This window comes from Aythya fuligula, chromosome 4 (assembly GCF_009819795.1).
Source record: "Aythya fuligula isolate bAytFul2 chromosome 4, bAytFul2.pri, whole genome shotgun sequence".
Lineage (NCBI taxonomy): Eukaryota > Metazoa > Chordata > Aves > Anseriformes > Anatidae > Aythya > Aythya fuligula.
In genome coordinates, this window is record NC_045562.1 from 963,224 (window position 1) to 981,482 (window position 18,259).

At 36.9% G+C, this 18,259-nt stretch overlaps 1 protein-coding gene across 5 annotated transcripts in view; it reads right to left on the reverse strand.

Moving 5' to 3' along the window:
• Positions 1-18,259, reverse strand: part of LOC116488502 (bifunctional heparan sulfate N-deacetylase/N-sulfotransferase 3) — an 80,415-nt gene that overhangs the window by 9,361 nt on the left and 52,795 nt on the right. For 4 of the 5 annotated variants that reach the window (XM_032186095.1, XM_032186094.1, XM_032186096.1 and 1 more), the window contains exons 7-11: positions 11,788-11,970; positions 9,707-9,803; positions 8,768-8,891; positions 5,860-6,034; positions 3,849-4,019 (exon numbers count right to left, since the gene is read on the reverse strand). In XM_032186095.1, the coding sequence (XP_032041986.1) occupies positions 3,849-4,019; positions 5,860-6,034; positions 8,768-8,891; positions 9,707-9,803; positions 11,788-11,970 (750 nt within the window). The remainder of the gene's footprint in view (positions 1-3,848; positions 4,020-5,859; positions 6,035-8,767; positions 8,892-9,706; positions 9,804-11,787; positions 11,971-18,259) is intronic. The other variant, XM_032186097.1, reaches the window with a different exon arrangement.

An 18,259-nucleotide genomic window follows, 5' to 3' on the forward strand; every position in this document is an offset into this window, starting at 1 on the left:
GCCACCCTAAGCCAAAGACCTGTCATGTTTTGACAAATGCTGTACCCTAGTGTACTTTTTGCTCATTATAATATCATTATAATACCAAAACACACCTCCATCCCAAAAGCTACCCGCCTCCAAGGTGTGACCACCCCTCACTGAGCATGCGCCCTGAGTTTCTCGGAGCCTATTACTTTAAACGGAGACGGGAAAACTTTACACCAATCATAACTAAGATATGCTTGACTAGAGCCACTCAAGCTCCACCTAAAAGATAGAAAATAATATAAATTGGCCCAAGAGAAAGGGGATGTTAGGGAAGATACCACTGTCAGGGGAGATACCATCCTGAGGAAATACAACATCCTTAGGACCTCCTGACTCCTGGGATCAGTCGACGGGCTGAGCCTCTCTTCCCCCCCCATTGGGACGCCTTTGGGTGAGATCTGAATACTTGCTTATAAATCTCTATAGAGTCTTTGATCCTTTTAACGCATTTATTTCTAGGCTGCACACCTGTGACACCTGTAACACCTGTAACATCTGTAACATCTATAAACACCTGTAACATCCATAACATCTATAACACCTGTAACATCTGTAACACCTACAACACCTATAACACCTGTAACACCTATAACACCTGTGTATTTTATGCATACTAACTTGCTTTTGCAGACAGTCCCTATCACCGGCAATCCAAAAGAACCTGATTATCTGTTGCTGTAATAAACCATACTTGATTGCATTGTGATAACTCTCATTAAGTGCAACAAGGGTGAGGGTGGTTATCCGTGATAGTTCAGTGTTCTGAATCTAACCAGACCCCCAGGCGGTTAATGCATTTTTGGTGAATGTCCAAACGGACCCCCAGATGGTTAATGCGTTTTTGGTGAATGTCTGAACGGACCCCCAGGCCGTTAATGCGTTGATGGTGAATGTCTGACTGGACCCCCAGACAGTTAATGTGTTTTTGGTGAATGTCCGACTGGTTCAGTACCCTGAATCTGACCAGGCCCGTAACGGTTAATCAGCTACACCCCTTAACGTGACACTTGATCATATTTGCACTCACACCAGTGTACTTCAGATAGGGCTACCCTTTTACCTGGACATGAATCTTCATGGAAATAAACAGTATCTGAGGATTATATCAAATGTAGCATCATGCTTAAATGACCCACCGAAATGGATTAGGCAAGCATTCATTTCCTGTCATGGAAACAGCTTTACATCATGTTTTGGTGATGAAAAGGAGGGGGGCAACAAATCTGCAGACGGTTCAATGGTCTCATTCCGTATGCAGTGCTGAGGCTTGCTCTTTATGCAAGGACAGAGGCTATGATTTGCTTCCAGGATTGGATAAAGCTTATTAGGTTTGCAATTCTATAAGATTTCAGAGCATAATCAAAAGGAAGAAAATGTCTTTTTTTTTTTTTTTTTTTTTGAAAGATCAGTCTTTGGAATTACCCATATGTGGATTTAGAGATGTGGATTAGTGAAGTATCAAGCTGTTCAGAAATCAGTAGCTCATCCCAGAAGTCTTTCAAATCAGATGCATTATGACTGCTTGAGTCCAAAAATGAACCCGCTGTTTTACTAAGAAGTAAGGTCTGAAAGGCTTCATAGCACAGTGGTCAAAAAAGATCCCAAGTGGGGAATATTTCCATTCAAAAGAAAAAGAATGATATTTCTTCTTCAGTATTTAACAAATAGAAAAATCTGGGCCATCCCTGCTTCTGCCACGTGAAAAAAAAAAAAAAAAAAAAAAGACATGTAAGAAAAATTTTTGCCAATGGAAATAGATTCAAAATCTTGACACTTTCAGGGAGCAGACAACAAAATATATTAGGGGAACTTTACCAATCCTTGTTGCAACTTCTGCCACTTACTATATGCCTACTGACTAAGGCTCTACAAGGCTATATTTCTAAGCCAATCTGTTTTTAGGTCTAGCTTATGTAACTGTTTCATGCTTCAGCAGTTCTCTGAAATTGCTAACAAGTTTGGATATAACCTACCATACGCTGTTGCTTTTGCAATGCAAGTTAACTCCTAATACTTTAACAGAGAAAATATAAAGCTATCAGGGCTGGTTCTTCACCATCATTGTGGGAGGCAAAATCTGGCAAAATTCTGTCTGATGATGCGCACTGTTCAGTGCTCATCAGTTACTTTGGAGAAAACCTAATGAAAATATGTTGTAGAAAATTTCATACAAGTATCATGATATGACAGTACTGTGTATCTCATGAATTCTGCAAGGCTGTCCCAAAAGACAATATGTGAAGAATAACACCAACCAGAACTTCTTTGGCACACTCTAAGAAAACAGAAGGTATGGACTCCAGCCAAATTGTCTCAGCTAAGCAAATCTGGGCTAAACAGAAGGTTCAGGCTGCAGCCAACCTCCCTCAGCTAAAGTTATCTTTAAATGTTGGGTGAGGAGTAGTGCCAGACACACTGTTAATGTCAGAAAAATCTATTCCAGAAATAAATCTATGAAGGAGATACTGATCATGTGATATTGTCTCCCTGTTTTTGTATAGCAGATTATGTTCAGGGCTTAGGATGCAAATCTTCTGAGGCCTGATTTTACACAGGGCCAGAAATAGACTAAAAACCTGTATGTTGTATACCAGCAGAAGTTTACAGGGGAGATACAATTTTCAGATTGTTTATGCTCCATCTGTACCAAAATCTCTGGGCCCATAAACAGACACCCTCTGAGACTCAAAGACAGAAAAACTGGTCTTAACACAAAGGATATGTCAAGGATTTTCAGAGTTTGCAATAGATACCAAATGTACGTGATTAGGAGCAGCAACAGTTACAGAAAAGTCATCAGGCAAACTATGATTTCATCTTGAAAAATGGTGATGTCTGAGATGGCAAACACATTGATGTACACAAAAGTTTTATTTATACTGTTAACAAAAACAAATCAGAGGCAGCTCTTTGTTCTTGAGACTAAATGGCATAAGCATGACTTGGATCCACACTTCTAAAACCTCTCATCCACAAAACCAAACTGTTTATGTCCAGACTCAACAAACTGTTTGTGTCCAGGTTTGTTCACTACTATAATCATAGCCTAAGGAGGGTGACACAGTGGCAGTGCATGAAAGAACCAAGGACTGGGTGAAGACAATGATGCATTTAAAGATTGAAGTGTTACAGCTTCACTAGATCACATCCATTTTCATGTTATTCCTTATTTTAGATGGAAAAAAATATTGCATATATCCCAAAGTCTTCAGGTGCCAAATCTATTTTAAAGAGCGATTTTCCCCCTTCCCTCCCACATACAGAGGGCAAAATTCCAGCTTACATCACTTGGTAGTAGATGAGACTTGTTACCACTCAGAGAGGACAGAAATACTACTGAGGAGCATCTCATTATTTTCCATCTTTTTTTTTTTTCTTGCGAAGCTTGATGGAATATCTGATACTAAAAAGACCACAAAGCACTGCACGCTTAATTCTCTTTTCCTCAACATTACAGACAAGGAATCAGACATACAGTGATCAAAGCATGAGCAAATTAAAAAAAAAAAAAAGCTGTAAGCTAAAGGCAGTTCAGGATACCAGAGCATTCAATGAGCACCAATGAAGTTTCTTGAACTTCCAGATCACTCTGATCTGTTTTGCATAAGTTCTCAGCTGCGTGGAATACACAATATCCATAGCAATGTCAGGTCAGCTAATTAGAACACAGCTATGAATAATCAATGTCTTAAAGCATGTTAGAGTGTACCTAGGATATCCCCTGAGGATCAGCACTCATTAGGCAAGACTGTTACTAAGGTAATCTTTTAGGATATTATATATGTAAGTTTAGGATGTCAAGTTACAGTCTTATTCACCTGATAAGGTGGGAAGTAAGTTAGCCATCTTTCAATATGTGTAGCATACCATCCAGGTGCTAGGCATCTCTTTTGGAGAGCTCTAAGCTCAGAAGGGGCTCGAGGTCCAGCTGTGATCACCTGATAGAAACTGAATTTTAGAGCTGCAGGATCTTCATGTGATCGTTGATGCTGTAAAACAAGTTACATTGCTGAGTTTTACACACCACAGAAGTTGTGAAAATAAGAAAAAACCGGTCAGTCTTACTGACCTTGCCATGAGTGATTATCCAGAATAGAAGTTGCTTTAGGTTACTTTAGGTTAAGAAGTCCTCATCTGTATTCATTTGTTGAAAATGCTGGGATAAACACTGCTAATGTTTGTACCAAAAGAAATTAGAAGATAGACTAATGCTAGCAATAACAAAATAGAATGCATAAATGTTTAGTTTTTCAAAAACTGGGTGGCAGCTTTTGTACAAACAAATCTAGCATAACAAACAAAAATACCATGAAGCTCTGTTTCTAGTAGTTTCATATTTTATTTTTTCCAGCTTAAACAAGGCAAATAATTGGAAAGGAAAATTGGTATTTATGAGGATCATTAGATAACTCAGGTCAGAAAAGCTCTCAGTAGGTTTCTAAGTCAAGCCTGCTATTCAAAGCAGGGCCAGACTGGATTTACAGCTTTCATTTCTCCTCATCATAACAATAACAAAAAATATGTCATAAAACTTATAAGAACTTTGTTCTTTTTGGAATTGTATTTTTTGTATTTGCATTTTATCCAATTTCATGTGGACCAGAAGAATAAAAATAGCTTATTTTAAGTCAAAACTATTAACTAGGACTAGGGCTGGAGAAGTAGAAATCTATTCTGAACATAGCTTACTATCTGTGCTTTAAATATCTTATACCAAGGTAACTGGCACCTAGCTTTTAATTGTATGCAATTGTTATGCTGCTGAAATACTAGGTATCAACAACTGCACTGTGTAAAGGATTTCATCATATTTTTATATGGAATTTATGGTATTTATTTTTTTAGATGGAAAAAAATATTGCATATATCCCAAAGTCTTCAGGTGCCAAATCTATTTTAAAGAGCGATTTTCCCCCAAAATTATTGTTGCTGTTACTAAAATATCTTTTAAAAATATTTTAAAAAGAAGCATCGGTACCACAATCTGCCCTGATTCCTCAAAATACAGATAAAAACATAATATATAGATCAAAAAACTAGATAGCCATGCTTTGTATTAAACTAACCTTCAATCATCCCTTTTAATTTTATGCTATGTTCTCAACTCCACTAAATATTTACTATTGCTTTGAATAACTGTTGCAAATTACATATGGGGAATCTACTTATTTTTATAATTTGCAGAATACTCCTTCAGCATTAACATAGTTTCTTCTAATATTATAACAACAACACCACCACAAAGGAATTCCAGTACTTTAGTGCTATGAAACATTAAAGTAAAGTACTGCAGTAAAAAAGTACTCAGTACTGATAATGCATTTAAGATGGAAGTTCTACCCTTAATTGCAATTCAGCTATTTCTGCACCTGTTTTTATTTTAATTAGGTATGTGCAAAACAACAAGATCATGGACACATACAAACCCCATATTTTGAACATGAGCCATGCCAATGTTTGTATAAACTAATTTATCCGTGTGCTGATTACATACATTAATCAAGCGAGCAAGTATTTTTATATGCTTAGATTAGCAAGACTTTCAAAAATGTGGTTTCTGGTACTTTAACCTTCAAAAGATTTTTCAGATTTATATGGACAGATACCTTAGTCTATGGTTAATGATAAAAACATAATATATATATATATATATATATATATATATATCACGAACTGACCAATAAAAGCTTGTATTGTCTAAGCCCTTTATATATATTGTCTAACCCCTTTATATATATATAGACTGAAAGAACATAGAGAGTGGATTCAAGGTGGAAACCTGACTTATTTATTTGACTTGTGACTGCCTGTGTTCTTCAGAATGCGTACCTGATACCACGAATATGCCCGGTCAGATGGGTCAATGAGGATGGTGATGATCTTGGCCTTGGGGACAAGGGAAGCAGCTCGTTTAGGAGCTTCCTCAGAATGAAAATAGTTGGCACTTTTCTCAAAGAGGAAGTCAGTGGTGACATTGGAAGGAGTAGGGAAGAAATCCATGTACCTAGGAAAGAAACATCATTCTCAGAATTACTTGAAAGCCACAGAAAGTCTGACAAATCTGTTAAGTACATTTTATTCTTCGATAATCAATAAAAATAATAGCCTAATTGGTAAATAAAAGCAACAAGAAGTTTACATTGTATTTTTGATCATGTTTTACTTGGTACTAGCTTTGTTCACTTCACTACATTAACTAGACATTGCAGCTATTTTTCATAGGTGGAAGAAAACATGATATTCAGGTATTTATTTACGAATAGAGAATTCTAACTCTTTGGTCAGAAGGAACTCTGACCAATCAATGTCAAAAGTTAAAAAAAAATTCCCAAATTTGGTCCTTTGCAGACACCAATTATTGTGAAATATTGTAATAAATAGATATTTAGTAACAGAACTGCTTTTTCTAAAAAGCAGAAAATAGCTTGTTTATATGAGGTAGATGCACCAATAAAAAACCACCACAGCTTCAGCAGGTGAAACATTTCTAAGCAGTGACAGCATCCTTCTATTATCGTTCTATGAATGGAAACATGGGTTGAATTCCTTTTAGTTTTCTTTGTGAGCTTTCCTCATACATTATTACAAAATTCCAATTCATGTCCAATAATCTCAAATGTCACATACAGACTTCTTTATTCCTAGCCCTCAGACTACTTCTGATTACTGTTGGGGAGAAAGAAGAAATGGGAAATGTTGGTCTTCTTGATTTTTCAGTTAAACCTTTTATCAATAAAATAAAGGGCATTTAAAACAACCTCTTCTGATGGTCATGCTTAAGTACTGAAATTTCTTCCAGTGCTCAGACCTTGTTCTATTCATAGGATTGAACTACTTTCAATATAAATGACATGCTCTTGTTGTCTTTGAAATTGTAACCATTGCAGGCACAGCCAGAAGTCTTGAGAGGTTGGAACTGACTGATGCACATGCAGTTTTCCTTAGGGGACACACATCATTAGCATACAGCCACTGATTACAAGGTATTTAGAGAAAAGGCAGGAATCTACAGTGGTTTAAAGAAACTGAACTTTGTGACATCTGATTCTGAGAAGCTAATTCTTAGGGACAACTTATTAAACTCTATAACGTCAAAGCTGCGAAGGTTTTAGAGAACTGCTATTTGTGATAACTCTTGCTTTGAATGAATCCTAGCCAATTCATGGACTAATGAGGAGAGACCATATACTTAATTAACATTTGGTAAGCTTATTACATGACAGCATTAAAATACTCTGTTAGAATGAAGGTCTGAGAGATCTGTCTGGCAGACAGAATACAAACCTAAGAGTTAAACAACTGCATCAAAAGGTAGCTTGGAATATTGAAGACTTACCTGTGAGAACCTGCCAGGGGTGACTGGGGTAGGCAGCACAGATAGACAATAGCCAGATGGATGCTCTGGAGTGAGACCTGACAAAATGTTGTACCTGGTCTATAAAGTTGACCACTGGGAGCCTTATGCACCAGTGCTGTGTTAAGATGAAAGTAATCTGGCACATGTCTAGCAGACAAACTGTATCTGCATGTTAGGGAAGTGGTTAAGGCAGGAGGAATGAGAGAAGCAGCAAAGTGGTCTTCCTGCCACGTGAAAATGATGATTTCGTAGAACTGGCTCACTGAACTTAATCTGTCACCATCAGCATAGATCCACTATGCCTTGTTTGCATGTCATCTTCCCTGACTTCAGAAAGCTTAACAGCAAAGATTCAGCTCTTTAATTTCCAGTCATTCAGCCAGAATCTCAGTTGGTATTAACTGGATGACTCACCACACTTTGTGTAAGAAACTGCTGAAATGATTATAATTCTGTAAAAACTAAGTGACATAAAAAGAAATTGGATCTGACATATCTACACTACGACCATACAACCGTGTTCAACCTGCTAATTTTATGGATGAATACAAAGTCAAAGGCAATAAAACTATTTTCCCTCAGACTGGGGAAAAAACAGAAAAAGACAAAACATCAATAATCTTTTAATGGTGCTCCCCAGCCACTACTGGATGTTACTGTTTTTCATCTTGTAGTGTTTTATAATGCAGCACTTTCTGAAGGCAAGAGAAATCAAGAATGACCTTCTGGGTGTAGATACATTTGGTGGTTCCCTGGTAGCCACAGTGAACATAGCAGCAGTGAAGCATACTCCTTTTTAGCACTACTTACCTACCCTACTGAGCCATTAACATTCTGCTAATTACTACATCTTTGAAAAATATTTTGAGAGTCTCTCCTTCTCCCTGCTTTACCTGATTGCTATTCCTAAATTGTAGATAAAGGAAAAATTGCATCTCTGATCTATTTCCTTTTTTTTTTTTTTTTTTTTTTTTGTAAGAAGTGAGATTTGTAATAGGAACACATTTTTTGCGTCCATATGTATTCAACTAACAACACTGTCCCAACTTCAGAAGCATGTCTAGTAAGGAATAAGTTACCTGTCATAGAAATATATTACAATTTACCTTTAAAGACTTGGAGAATTAATAAATTAACGTTTTTAGTCTTTCTGCATATGTTAATACTTGGATATTTAAGAGAAAGCCTCACAAAAATTATTGCACTTATGATATGCACTATGACTATTATTCACTTGAATTTACTTATTTTAGAAGGACACTGAAGGTTATTTTTTTTAATCTCTCTATGCATAAACAGTTAACATTACCAACAGCAATGCCATTTTTGTACTGTTCACAATATATAAACTTTTATATTTATACTAATAACCCATCTTACCAATCAATCCCCCTGTGGTAGTTATTTCTATTAAAGAACTGTACCTCCTCAAAGGTTTTTGGGCTGGGGGAGTTACTAATGATGGAAGGATGCATGATCAGGAACAAATACAAGGCTGTGGTACCTGCAGATGGGACAAAAATCCAAGATTAAAATACACACGCACACACATATTTTATGGGTCATACCCTCTGATGGACTAAACCTACTTTATTCCTTTTTCACATCAGTGAAGGGATGCTGATTTATGTCACCTATGAATCTGTATCTTCTATGTTTTTAAATCAAAGGGATTTAAAGAACTCTAAATAGGTAACAGAGAAACTAGAGTGCCCATGTTGTTTTTCATGCTTTTAAAAACTGCATTAAAAATAACTTTTCATGAGATTGTTACAAACCTAATTTAAAAGGTGAAGACAAAAGGAAACAGATAAACAATTTTATAATTACAGAGAAGAAAATTAACCATGAAGTTATTTCACAAACTATTGTAACCTTGCAATTCAAACTTTCCATTAGGAACTTCTTCACATAAAGTAAATTCCAAGAAATAACAATTTTCTCTAAAAAAGACACTTGCAGCACAGACAAAAACTTGCAGTTACGAATCTACACGATTGGAAAAATGTCTGTCTTTCCCTCCCTCAGCTTTGACAAGATCTTGTCAATCTTGTTGACTTAGCACTATTACTCATTTTGAAATAAAGCTCACAAAAATCTGACGCACACCAGAACTCTGCAAATGTTTATATTTATGTAAAAATTTATATGGTCTTTTGTTGTAATTTATATTATTAAACTGTATTTAGATGCTTGAAAATAAAAATACTAACAGATGACCAAGATCTATATAGAGCACCCTGAGAAAAACCTGATTTTTTTACTTCTAATTACTTCTACTTACACATACACTATCTTGATGAAATAATAAACTCTCACCAGTTTTCTGTGGTCCTACAACCAAGAATTTTGGTAATCGATCACAGGTTTTTTCTTTAGACCATATATCTCTGTGCCGTTTGTCATCACAGGGATTCTAAAATGGAGAACAACAACTACTAAGAATTTTATTGATAATCATACCTGACATGGTTCTTAAATTCTGTTTACATAAATTAACAATTTGTAATCAATATGCAAATATTCTTAACATAAACTACTATTTTCCCTTATGATAGAAAAAACACATTATGTATGAAAAAACTATTTCAGTAATTTATTTTTGTGGGAATAGACACTTTCAGACAAGTATGCAGCAGAAACACAGTTTTCATTTTAACTCATTCCTATATGTAGGAGTCAAACTACTCAACAGACCCTGGGACAAGATCATTTCTCAAATGAATGTCAGTAAATTTAACAGAATTATGCCAAAGACAGATCTAATCCAACATACGGTAGATTTGGCTATAATTCAAAATTAATCAATTATATAGAGATTAAGAAGACTTGAAATTGCTAATGAATTCTCTAATTACTTTTTCTTTTACATTGTTTTAATGGGTATCACTTTATATATACCACAGTTTTAAAACTAAAATGGTGAATTAATTAAGGTAGAAGAATAATTAATTATAGTAGAAGAATTTCCATTCACATATACATCTTCTGATCCCCCAGTACAAATCAGTACAGACTACTGAGTCCACAGTGGGTCCTGATGTAATAGTTTTTTTCAAGTGTTGCTTTACATCTGAATCAGTTTACATTTGTTTTACAAATGCTACTTGCATACAAATTTTGACACTGCTCTTTGGCAGTACTTTGCTGAGATGAAGGGAATTACCATTCTTCTAACTGCATTTATGTTTATGTGAATTATAGACAAAAAACACCGCTTTCAGTAGATGTTAGTCATTGTTACTCAAAAATGTCAGTGCTATGTTATACTAATTATTCAAGTCCTTTGGCTACAGGCTAATTTCCATTTTTTAAATTCATACTCCCTTAACATTATGCAAAGTTCTCAACATATCTTCCGCTAGTTCAATGCTTTATTCAGGAACAGCATGAATTTCAAGCTGTAAATTTACAGCCAAATTTGCAATCTCATATTCAGATTCTTAATAAATTGGCAATTCAATATCTGACACTTAAAAACATTTGAATAAACAAGCTTAAATTCATTCTAAGGTTTGATTTAGTAAAGCTTGCTCTCTAGAATATTTTGAGTCACCTCACAAAGATGATTATTTGGGATATACAATATCCAGGTAGGGTTACAGGTATCTATATTACCGAGGCATTCCACTGAACTGTCACCGAGTGGCTGCAAACAGAGCATCACAACAGTCACTGGTTCCTGCAGCAGTTTCTCTTTAGGGACTGTGCTCTTATCACTGGGTCACTGGCTGAAGAAGCGTCAGCTGCAAGGTAGTGCAGGCTTCAGCTGTAGCTTATCTTCAGATTCCTGACATATTCAATTTGCTCACTTAGGAGAGTGGCCTAATCAAACAGCAGAGTTGACAACATCAGTGTACTACGACGTGCTGGTCAAGTTCTTGCCTGGACACTCAGCTTTTTGTGAGTAACTTTCTATTCTAATCTATTTCTGCTTGGTGAGTCGATTTTAGTATTAAGGTACCCATGGTCTTAGTGCTCTTTGCTCTTTTTGGATTCCTTCTTCACTTCACACACTTGTTTCACAATAAAGTTTGTCTTTAATGGCCAATTGTTAAAACATGCATATACATCTCTCTTTCAAATGATTCAGTCTTGTTCGCTTAAAAAGGAGAAGACGAGAACTAACACCAAACGCCTTTCCTTCATTTCCCACAATTCTAAAAATAAGTAAAGACAGGAATAAAACAAATTAATTTCTACTACATGGTAGTACATATTAATTTTGCAGTCTTTCTGTGGAGATTAAAGTAATAGCAAGCCAAGCATTTGCTTGGATTGAAACTCACTAGCAAATCTGAAAATATTACTTTAGAAGAAACTGAAACAAAGAACTTCAAAAAAAACACCATCAAGACCATTTTTTTTTTCCTGATCTGCTTATCAGCAAGCCTGCCTACCTGCCAGAGAGGGTCCTTTTGCTCGGGGAATAGTTCAAAATACTTGTGAGCCAGCTGCACCGGAGGAAGAGTTTGCAGTTTCAGGTTTGTCCACGTATGAACAAAGTTGGCCAGATTCACAAAGGTGTACAACCCCAGGCGATCGTTGCCGTAATTAGACAAATGTGTCATGAAGACGCTAATCTTTAAAAAAAAAAAATACATTGACTCTTTAAGTCACTAGATGGCAGTGTAACCACAGATAATATAAATCTGATTTGCATTTTGCTCTGATTTAGACTTGCAGGACTTTGACCACATCCGTGCAGATTTTACTCTCCATCTTCCTCATTGAAATACATCCTCCTTCTCAAGTCAACTCAGTGGAATCACTTAAGAAAACTGTGGAATATGTACCAGGAGCTCTGTGTGAACTAGGATGTGCCATCCAACCCTGGGGTTGTATAATATTTACATAATCTTTACATAAATTCACTTAATGGAGAATACAGCAAAAACAGTACCTGCAGTTTTAGTTCAAGTGAAATACATATGCAACAGGGAACAGAAATTAATATTAGAAATGTAATTCTGTTTTAGCAGAAGAGCAAAGAAGTCAGAGACCAAAAGGAGAGATGACCTCTTACAGTGATTTAAATCTTGCTGGTCCAGCTGTAAATTTCAGAGGATATGTAAATCATTGCTTTTACATAGCTACTCCTCAAGAACTGGGCAGGTAGTTAAATCACGTGCAGAAACAAAAAGTCTAAAGCATAACTTTTGAATAGTTCATAAAATATTACACATAAACACCCACACACAAAGAGCTCCCTATCCTGTCAATTGCAAGGCTGCATGCATTTTGCTCTTATCTCACTGTGAAATTGTGATGCAGATAAATCTTCCCCACTACATCCCTAGGTCCAAACGCACTCCCGCACTCCACCTGGAAGCAACGCTTGCCATTATGGTTTCCTTCCAGGAGAGAAATGTGACTTCGATGCACATAAACCTTTGTGCTGAGCACAGCAGCAGTACCCAGCCTGTCAGGATGCTCTCTCAGGGGCTGGGGAAGGACTGAAGACTGAAACCTCTGATTTGGAAAATGATCTGTTTTCAGAGTAATTTTTACTGATGAAACAGTCTGTTCTTACATTGACATCTGTGAACTCCTGCTTATCTAGCAGGGATTATACATACATATATATAAATATAAATATATATATATATATTTAAATAGGAGAGCGCTCCCATGACAAATTCTCCAGACTCATTTCTATTAAAACATTAGAAACAGGGCTCTTTTTATAAATAAATCTGCCAATGCCATTAATGGGTAATTTCTATTTCAAGTGAAACTTGAAGTAAACCACTTGAAAAAGAAAAAGATTTATCGTGACCAGAACTCTGAAGTCTGCTCAGGAACTGAAATTAATTTTGTAAAGGAATTCCAGCCTTCAATTTAACAAGGAAAAAGAAAGATGAAAAATGTGGAACCACAGCTTAATCCTTTTGTTTTAGAGTATTTAAAACACTGGCTTCTTACGATAGTAAGCTTTCAAAGCTTTTGAATTTCTTTTCAAAAGCTCACTGTAACACTATGCATTACTCGCAGTGAACGAACACATTATGTTACAGGAAATATGTTTTATTAATAGTGTCATTTAGTGACACCTCTTTGGCCTACAAAGTAAACAGAGGGCTTCGTTTTGTCAGACTCAGGTAAAATAAGGAGATACACACCGATTAATCATTAATCATTCAACCTTTCATTTCAGATAAGAGCAAGATTTCTTTTTAAATACTCCCCTTAGGCAACCAACAGCAAGCGTTTTACTAAATCTATAACCTTTCCAAGTTTCCTTTTTTCACTTCTGCTCCCCAGGCAGGAACAGCCCAGCCACAGGACTGTGTCATTCTCAACAAAGATACAACCTGAATGTTTCCATAAAAAAGGCTAATGTGCTTTCTTGACAACCCCTTTCTTTCCCACACATGGGCTGACCTCTGACATTTCTAATGTCAGTTCACCTCCTGGCAACTCCTTACCTGCCAACTTCAGCACTGCACTGGAAGAAAAAAAGAAGAGAATTTGAAAAGATTGCCAGTTCAGGGAAAATATATAGTACTTTTTCCCTGAGGGGAATATAATTGTAATTTGAACAATGTGAGAGTGGAGGCTAAAAATTGCTTGGCTACATCATCATAAATCATTTCCAGCATATGGAACTATGTCAATAAAGGGCAGAAATATTAGAGATCTTAGTTCCATTTTACAGTCTATTTTTTACATCAGATACTTTATGGATAATTATTTACAACAGCAACAAAAGGATGAACAAATGCTCTTTTAGAGCACTTATAACTATACCTTGTAAAGAAATCTATATTTACTGTTACCAAATGTATGACCTGCATGGCAGAAAAAGTCTGCGTTACTCATATAGCATCAAAAATGTTTCAGATCAGCTCAGATTACCACCTTCCAATAAAGTTTGAGTGGAAGTTTTTCCCCTCCTGTTACTAACGTGCAAGCAAATTCCTAGTACAATCACTGCCACTACCACTGGGCTGAATTAGCAAACAACAATCCTGTGTTTCATAAAACAAGAAAATATTGCTGATCCAGGGCCTAATTCACCCAGTCTGACCTGAGAACTGCTGACTCTTGCTTCCTTTATAGGCTAATTTAGCAGCCTGTAAAACCAACAGGAGCACGATGCTGTAATGGCTGTATTTACATTTTCCCGAGAACACCGCTGGAACAGTTGGCACATGGAGACTCCCACGGGAGGTGCCTCACAACCTACAGTGCCAACTTGCCAGGCGCTTGCTGCTGCTCCACGGGCATTCCCGAGGGCCTGGTGACAACAGCTACACAGCCATGGCATCAGGGAGATGCCTAAGCTCACCCTCCCATTTCCCTGTCTACAGCAGAAAATGCCAGCCAAGTGCCATTTGGATGGTTTTCACCTTGGTGTGAGCCCAACTGCAGGGATGGTGAGTTTCTAACTACCTCCCTGCTTTCCCACCAACCTGTGCAGAAGAAGAGTATTTAGCAGTTTGTAGGGCAGTACAGACGATGGGAACTCATGCAATTGTTTTTCCATTCACAGGTGTGCAGTTTCATACCTAGGCAAATACAGTCATTATTTTTTTGCCTTCTGTTTGAGCCATGATGCGTTGTTTTGTTCCATCATACCAGACTCCAAGCTTTATTCAAACAAGTCCTAACTAATGAGGATGATTATTTTTCCACCCCAGCTAATAACTACCATACTATGCTATTAAAGATTTATTCTCTTAAAACTGCAGATCAGGAGATACAAAAAGAATCCTTTGTGGGCATCTCAGAAGGCTGTATCTAGTAAAAAAATATTTGTTCAATAATCTTGCACCTTTGGGCAATGCCATATAATATAAATAGAGCTTCATATATTTCTTTACTCCTTCAAAAGGGAAGCAGCTGTGAATGGATTTCTATTTATTCTAATAAGCATTTTAGCCTCTCAGCTAAAAAGAGCCTACTTGATTTTATTATTTTTAGTGCTCTTTTAAAACCATTTCTTCCAGGGCATCTCAGTATTTTCTTTATCCGAGTGCAAGAAGGATCACCCTTTTTAGCTCTTCCTCATAAACGAACTATCATCTTAGCTGTACTTCAGTACACACACTCCATGGAATTTTATATCTTTCATGAGGGGACTGAAATGGAATGCAGACAATATTTAAAATGATGGCTTGGGACTAAACCTGGCCTCTGGGCAGCAGCTCCTTTCTCGCTCCCACCCATCTTTCCATCTTCAGCTCGGAGTAGCAGAGGTGCTTCCCTGTACTCTGCCTTCCCTCAGAGTCTTGCAGCTGTAGCCTCAGTTCCTTTCAGCTGCTTTTCGGCACTTCTGTGTTCCTTCTTCTCCGGAACAAAAAGGCATTTCTGTTCTGCTCTCCTTCCCATTACTAACCTTGATGATATTTGGGATTCTGACTACTACTGCAGAGATGCAGGGAAATGAGGACAAGCATTCAAGAGAAACAGCTTTTATCCTTTTAAATACTCGTTTTGTACTGCATATTTTCTTACTTCAACAGTATTTCCCAATTAGAGGCAATAGCTTGTAGGTCAACAAATTGTAGTTTAGACTGAGATTGAGTTGCTGTTATTAAATCACATGTATCAGGGAAAGATGAACTGGCATGATCTCATTTAAGAATCAAGAACCAAGAAAATAACACAAGCTTGACAAACAATTTACAAAAAAAAAAAAAAAAAAAAAAAAAAAACCAACAAACAAACCACAACACAACAACAAAAAACCACCTGCAACAAGTTGCCCAGCTTCTAGAGATGGCTGTTACTGCAGCAGGTTGGATATTCTAATAAATATCGATCATCACAAAATCAGTATTATTAGGACGCAATGTCTGTTAAAAATCACACAGCAAGGACATTACTAACTAAGCTCCTACAGTTTTCACAAGAGCTGTTTTCCTGACAAAAACAGAAGAGCCCACCTCCCAAGGGAATTACGTTATCCCTTCATCCACAAATGTGAGAAGCCGCTTCTACAGCTGCAGGTTTGTGACATGTTTGTGTCTCAGGCTTCCTCACATAGAAGCAAGGGGACTCTACTTCTGAACAGATGGGGATAAGATGACCCATTCAAAGACAGTGGGAAAGACTTTTCCTCTTCCAAGTCCCTGTAAAGGTCGGGAAGGGTGAATTATGAAGGCCCTCTACATGGGATATAAATGATTTATGGTGAGCAAGAATAGCTGCTCCTATGGAAAGCAGCGGCATGTCCAGCATGCTCTGTGTTGGGCAACCTGAGAATATTCCCACTCCTTTCCATTTCTCCAGATAAGCAAAATTTACTTTGCCTCATATTCAAACTCCATTTTATACAACCCTTTTGAAGATGAATAGGTTTCACTTGTATCTCACTATTTTTAATACTCCTTATCTGTTTATACTTCCTTAATAGTGTATCTCAACACAAGGACTTCTTAATTTGGTTTCAGTAGCAGTAATAACGAAGGATAAAACAAATTTCAGCACAAAAGCCTGGAGAACAGTAGCCCACTAGGTGAGTGGTCTCCATACTTCTTTGGAAGTGCACATCTATCAGTGTTTATTTATTTATAAATTACACACATCTACTACTGAATTTCTATGATTTTCTTCCCACATCCCAGTGGATTATCTTGGCTACCCTCTGGGGTGCACATACCCCCCTTTGGAGACCACTACACTAAGCAGGCAGGATCTGACTGTGACACAAGATTACACAGCAGACAAGAGACTCCTGCCGGTGGTTAGCTGTTCCCTCTTTGGCTAGCATTTGGAAAGTGGAGGGATGACAGAGACTGCCAGTGACATTGGCCTTGACAACCAGATTTATTATTATTTTGACATTTTGAATCTGGAACTAGAAAAAACTGGTAAAAGAAAAAGCTGGTAATCATTTCTTGCGGAGTGGGCAATTTTTTTTTTTTTTTTTCCAAATACAGATCTATCGCAGGCAATTCCACTTCAACTAATTCATATTTTCATACTATTAAAGCAGTCATCAAGGTATTTTTGTCATGGGCATGGTGCCACCCTCCAATCTGTGCAACAACATTGTAAGGCAGCACCGAGGTCTTCCAATAAAGTTAAGCACAACATTTTAAAATGAAGTAAAATTATGATTGACAATTAATTAGGTGATCTCTACTAGGCACAAGAAGCAGATGTACACTTTAGTATATTGCTGTTATTTTAGCTACTGAACAAATGTTTACAGGCCACAAGAGTAAGCCTAAGTCTCAGAACACCTATATTCCACTTAATTTGGCATTGTGTACACTCTGTTTGCAGTTCTGATATTGTCTACATATTACTCAGAAGAATTTTGTTTCAGGTATTCAGAGACTCAGTAACAGCTGTTTTTGCTCCATTAGACTCACAAAGTGATAGAATAATGAATTAGATTGCAGCCTATGCGGGAATATATATTTTTAATAGGTTGAACCATATTCCTGTAAGACCTGTATGCTACCAGAAAAGCTGTGTTCAGTGCCACAACACAAAGATTCCAGCTTGCAACTCACCTCTTTGTTCCTAGGCTGTACTGCTAGTTTCAGAGCTACAACAGATCTGCCCACTTGCAGAGATAGCAGGGCAACTAGTTGAATTTGATTTGCATAGCAGGGACTCCTCTATAAATATGACAGTGCCGGGGAAGATTTATAAGACCTAACAAAATTATATATTTTGCATAGTTCTGAATTATTAGTCTGACAGTCAGGAAACCTGAGTTTATTTTCAGCTTTGGCACAAGGTGTTGTTTTATTTTTTTTTTTTCATTCTCCAAAAACTGCTTACTATGCTTGTGACTCAATATGGTAATACTGAGTCACAGCTGGTAATAGTGTCTTATTTATGAGCCTGTCCAAGAGACTTGCTTCACTAACAGTTGTAAAAGACTTCTATAGGATTTCCCATTTGAGAATT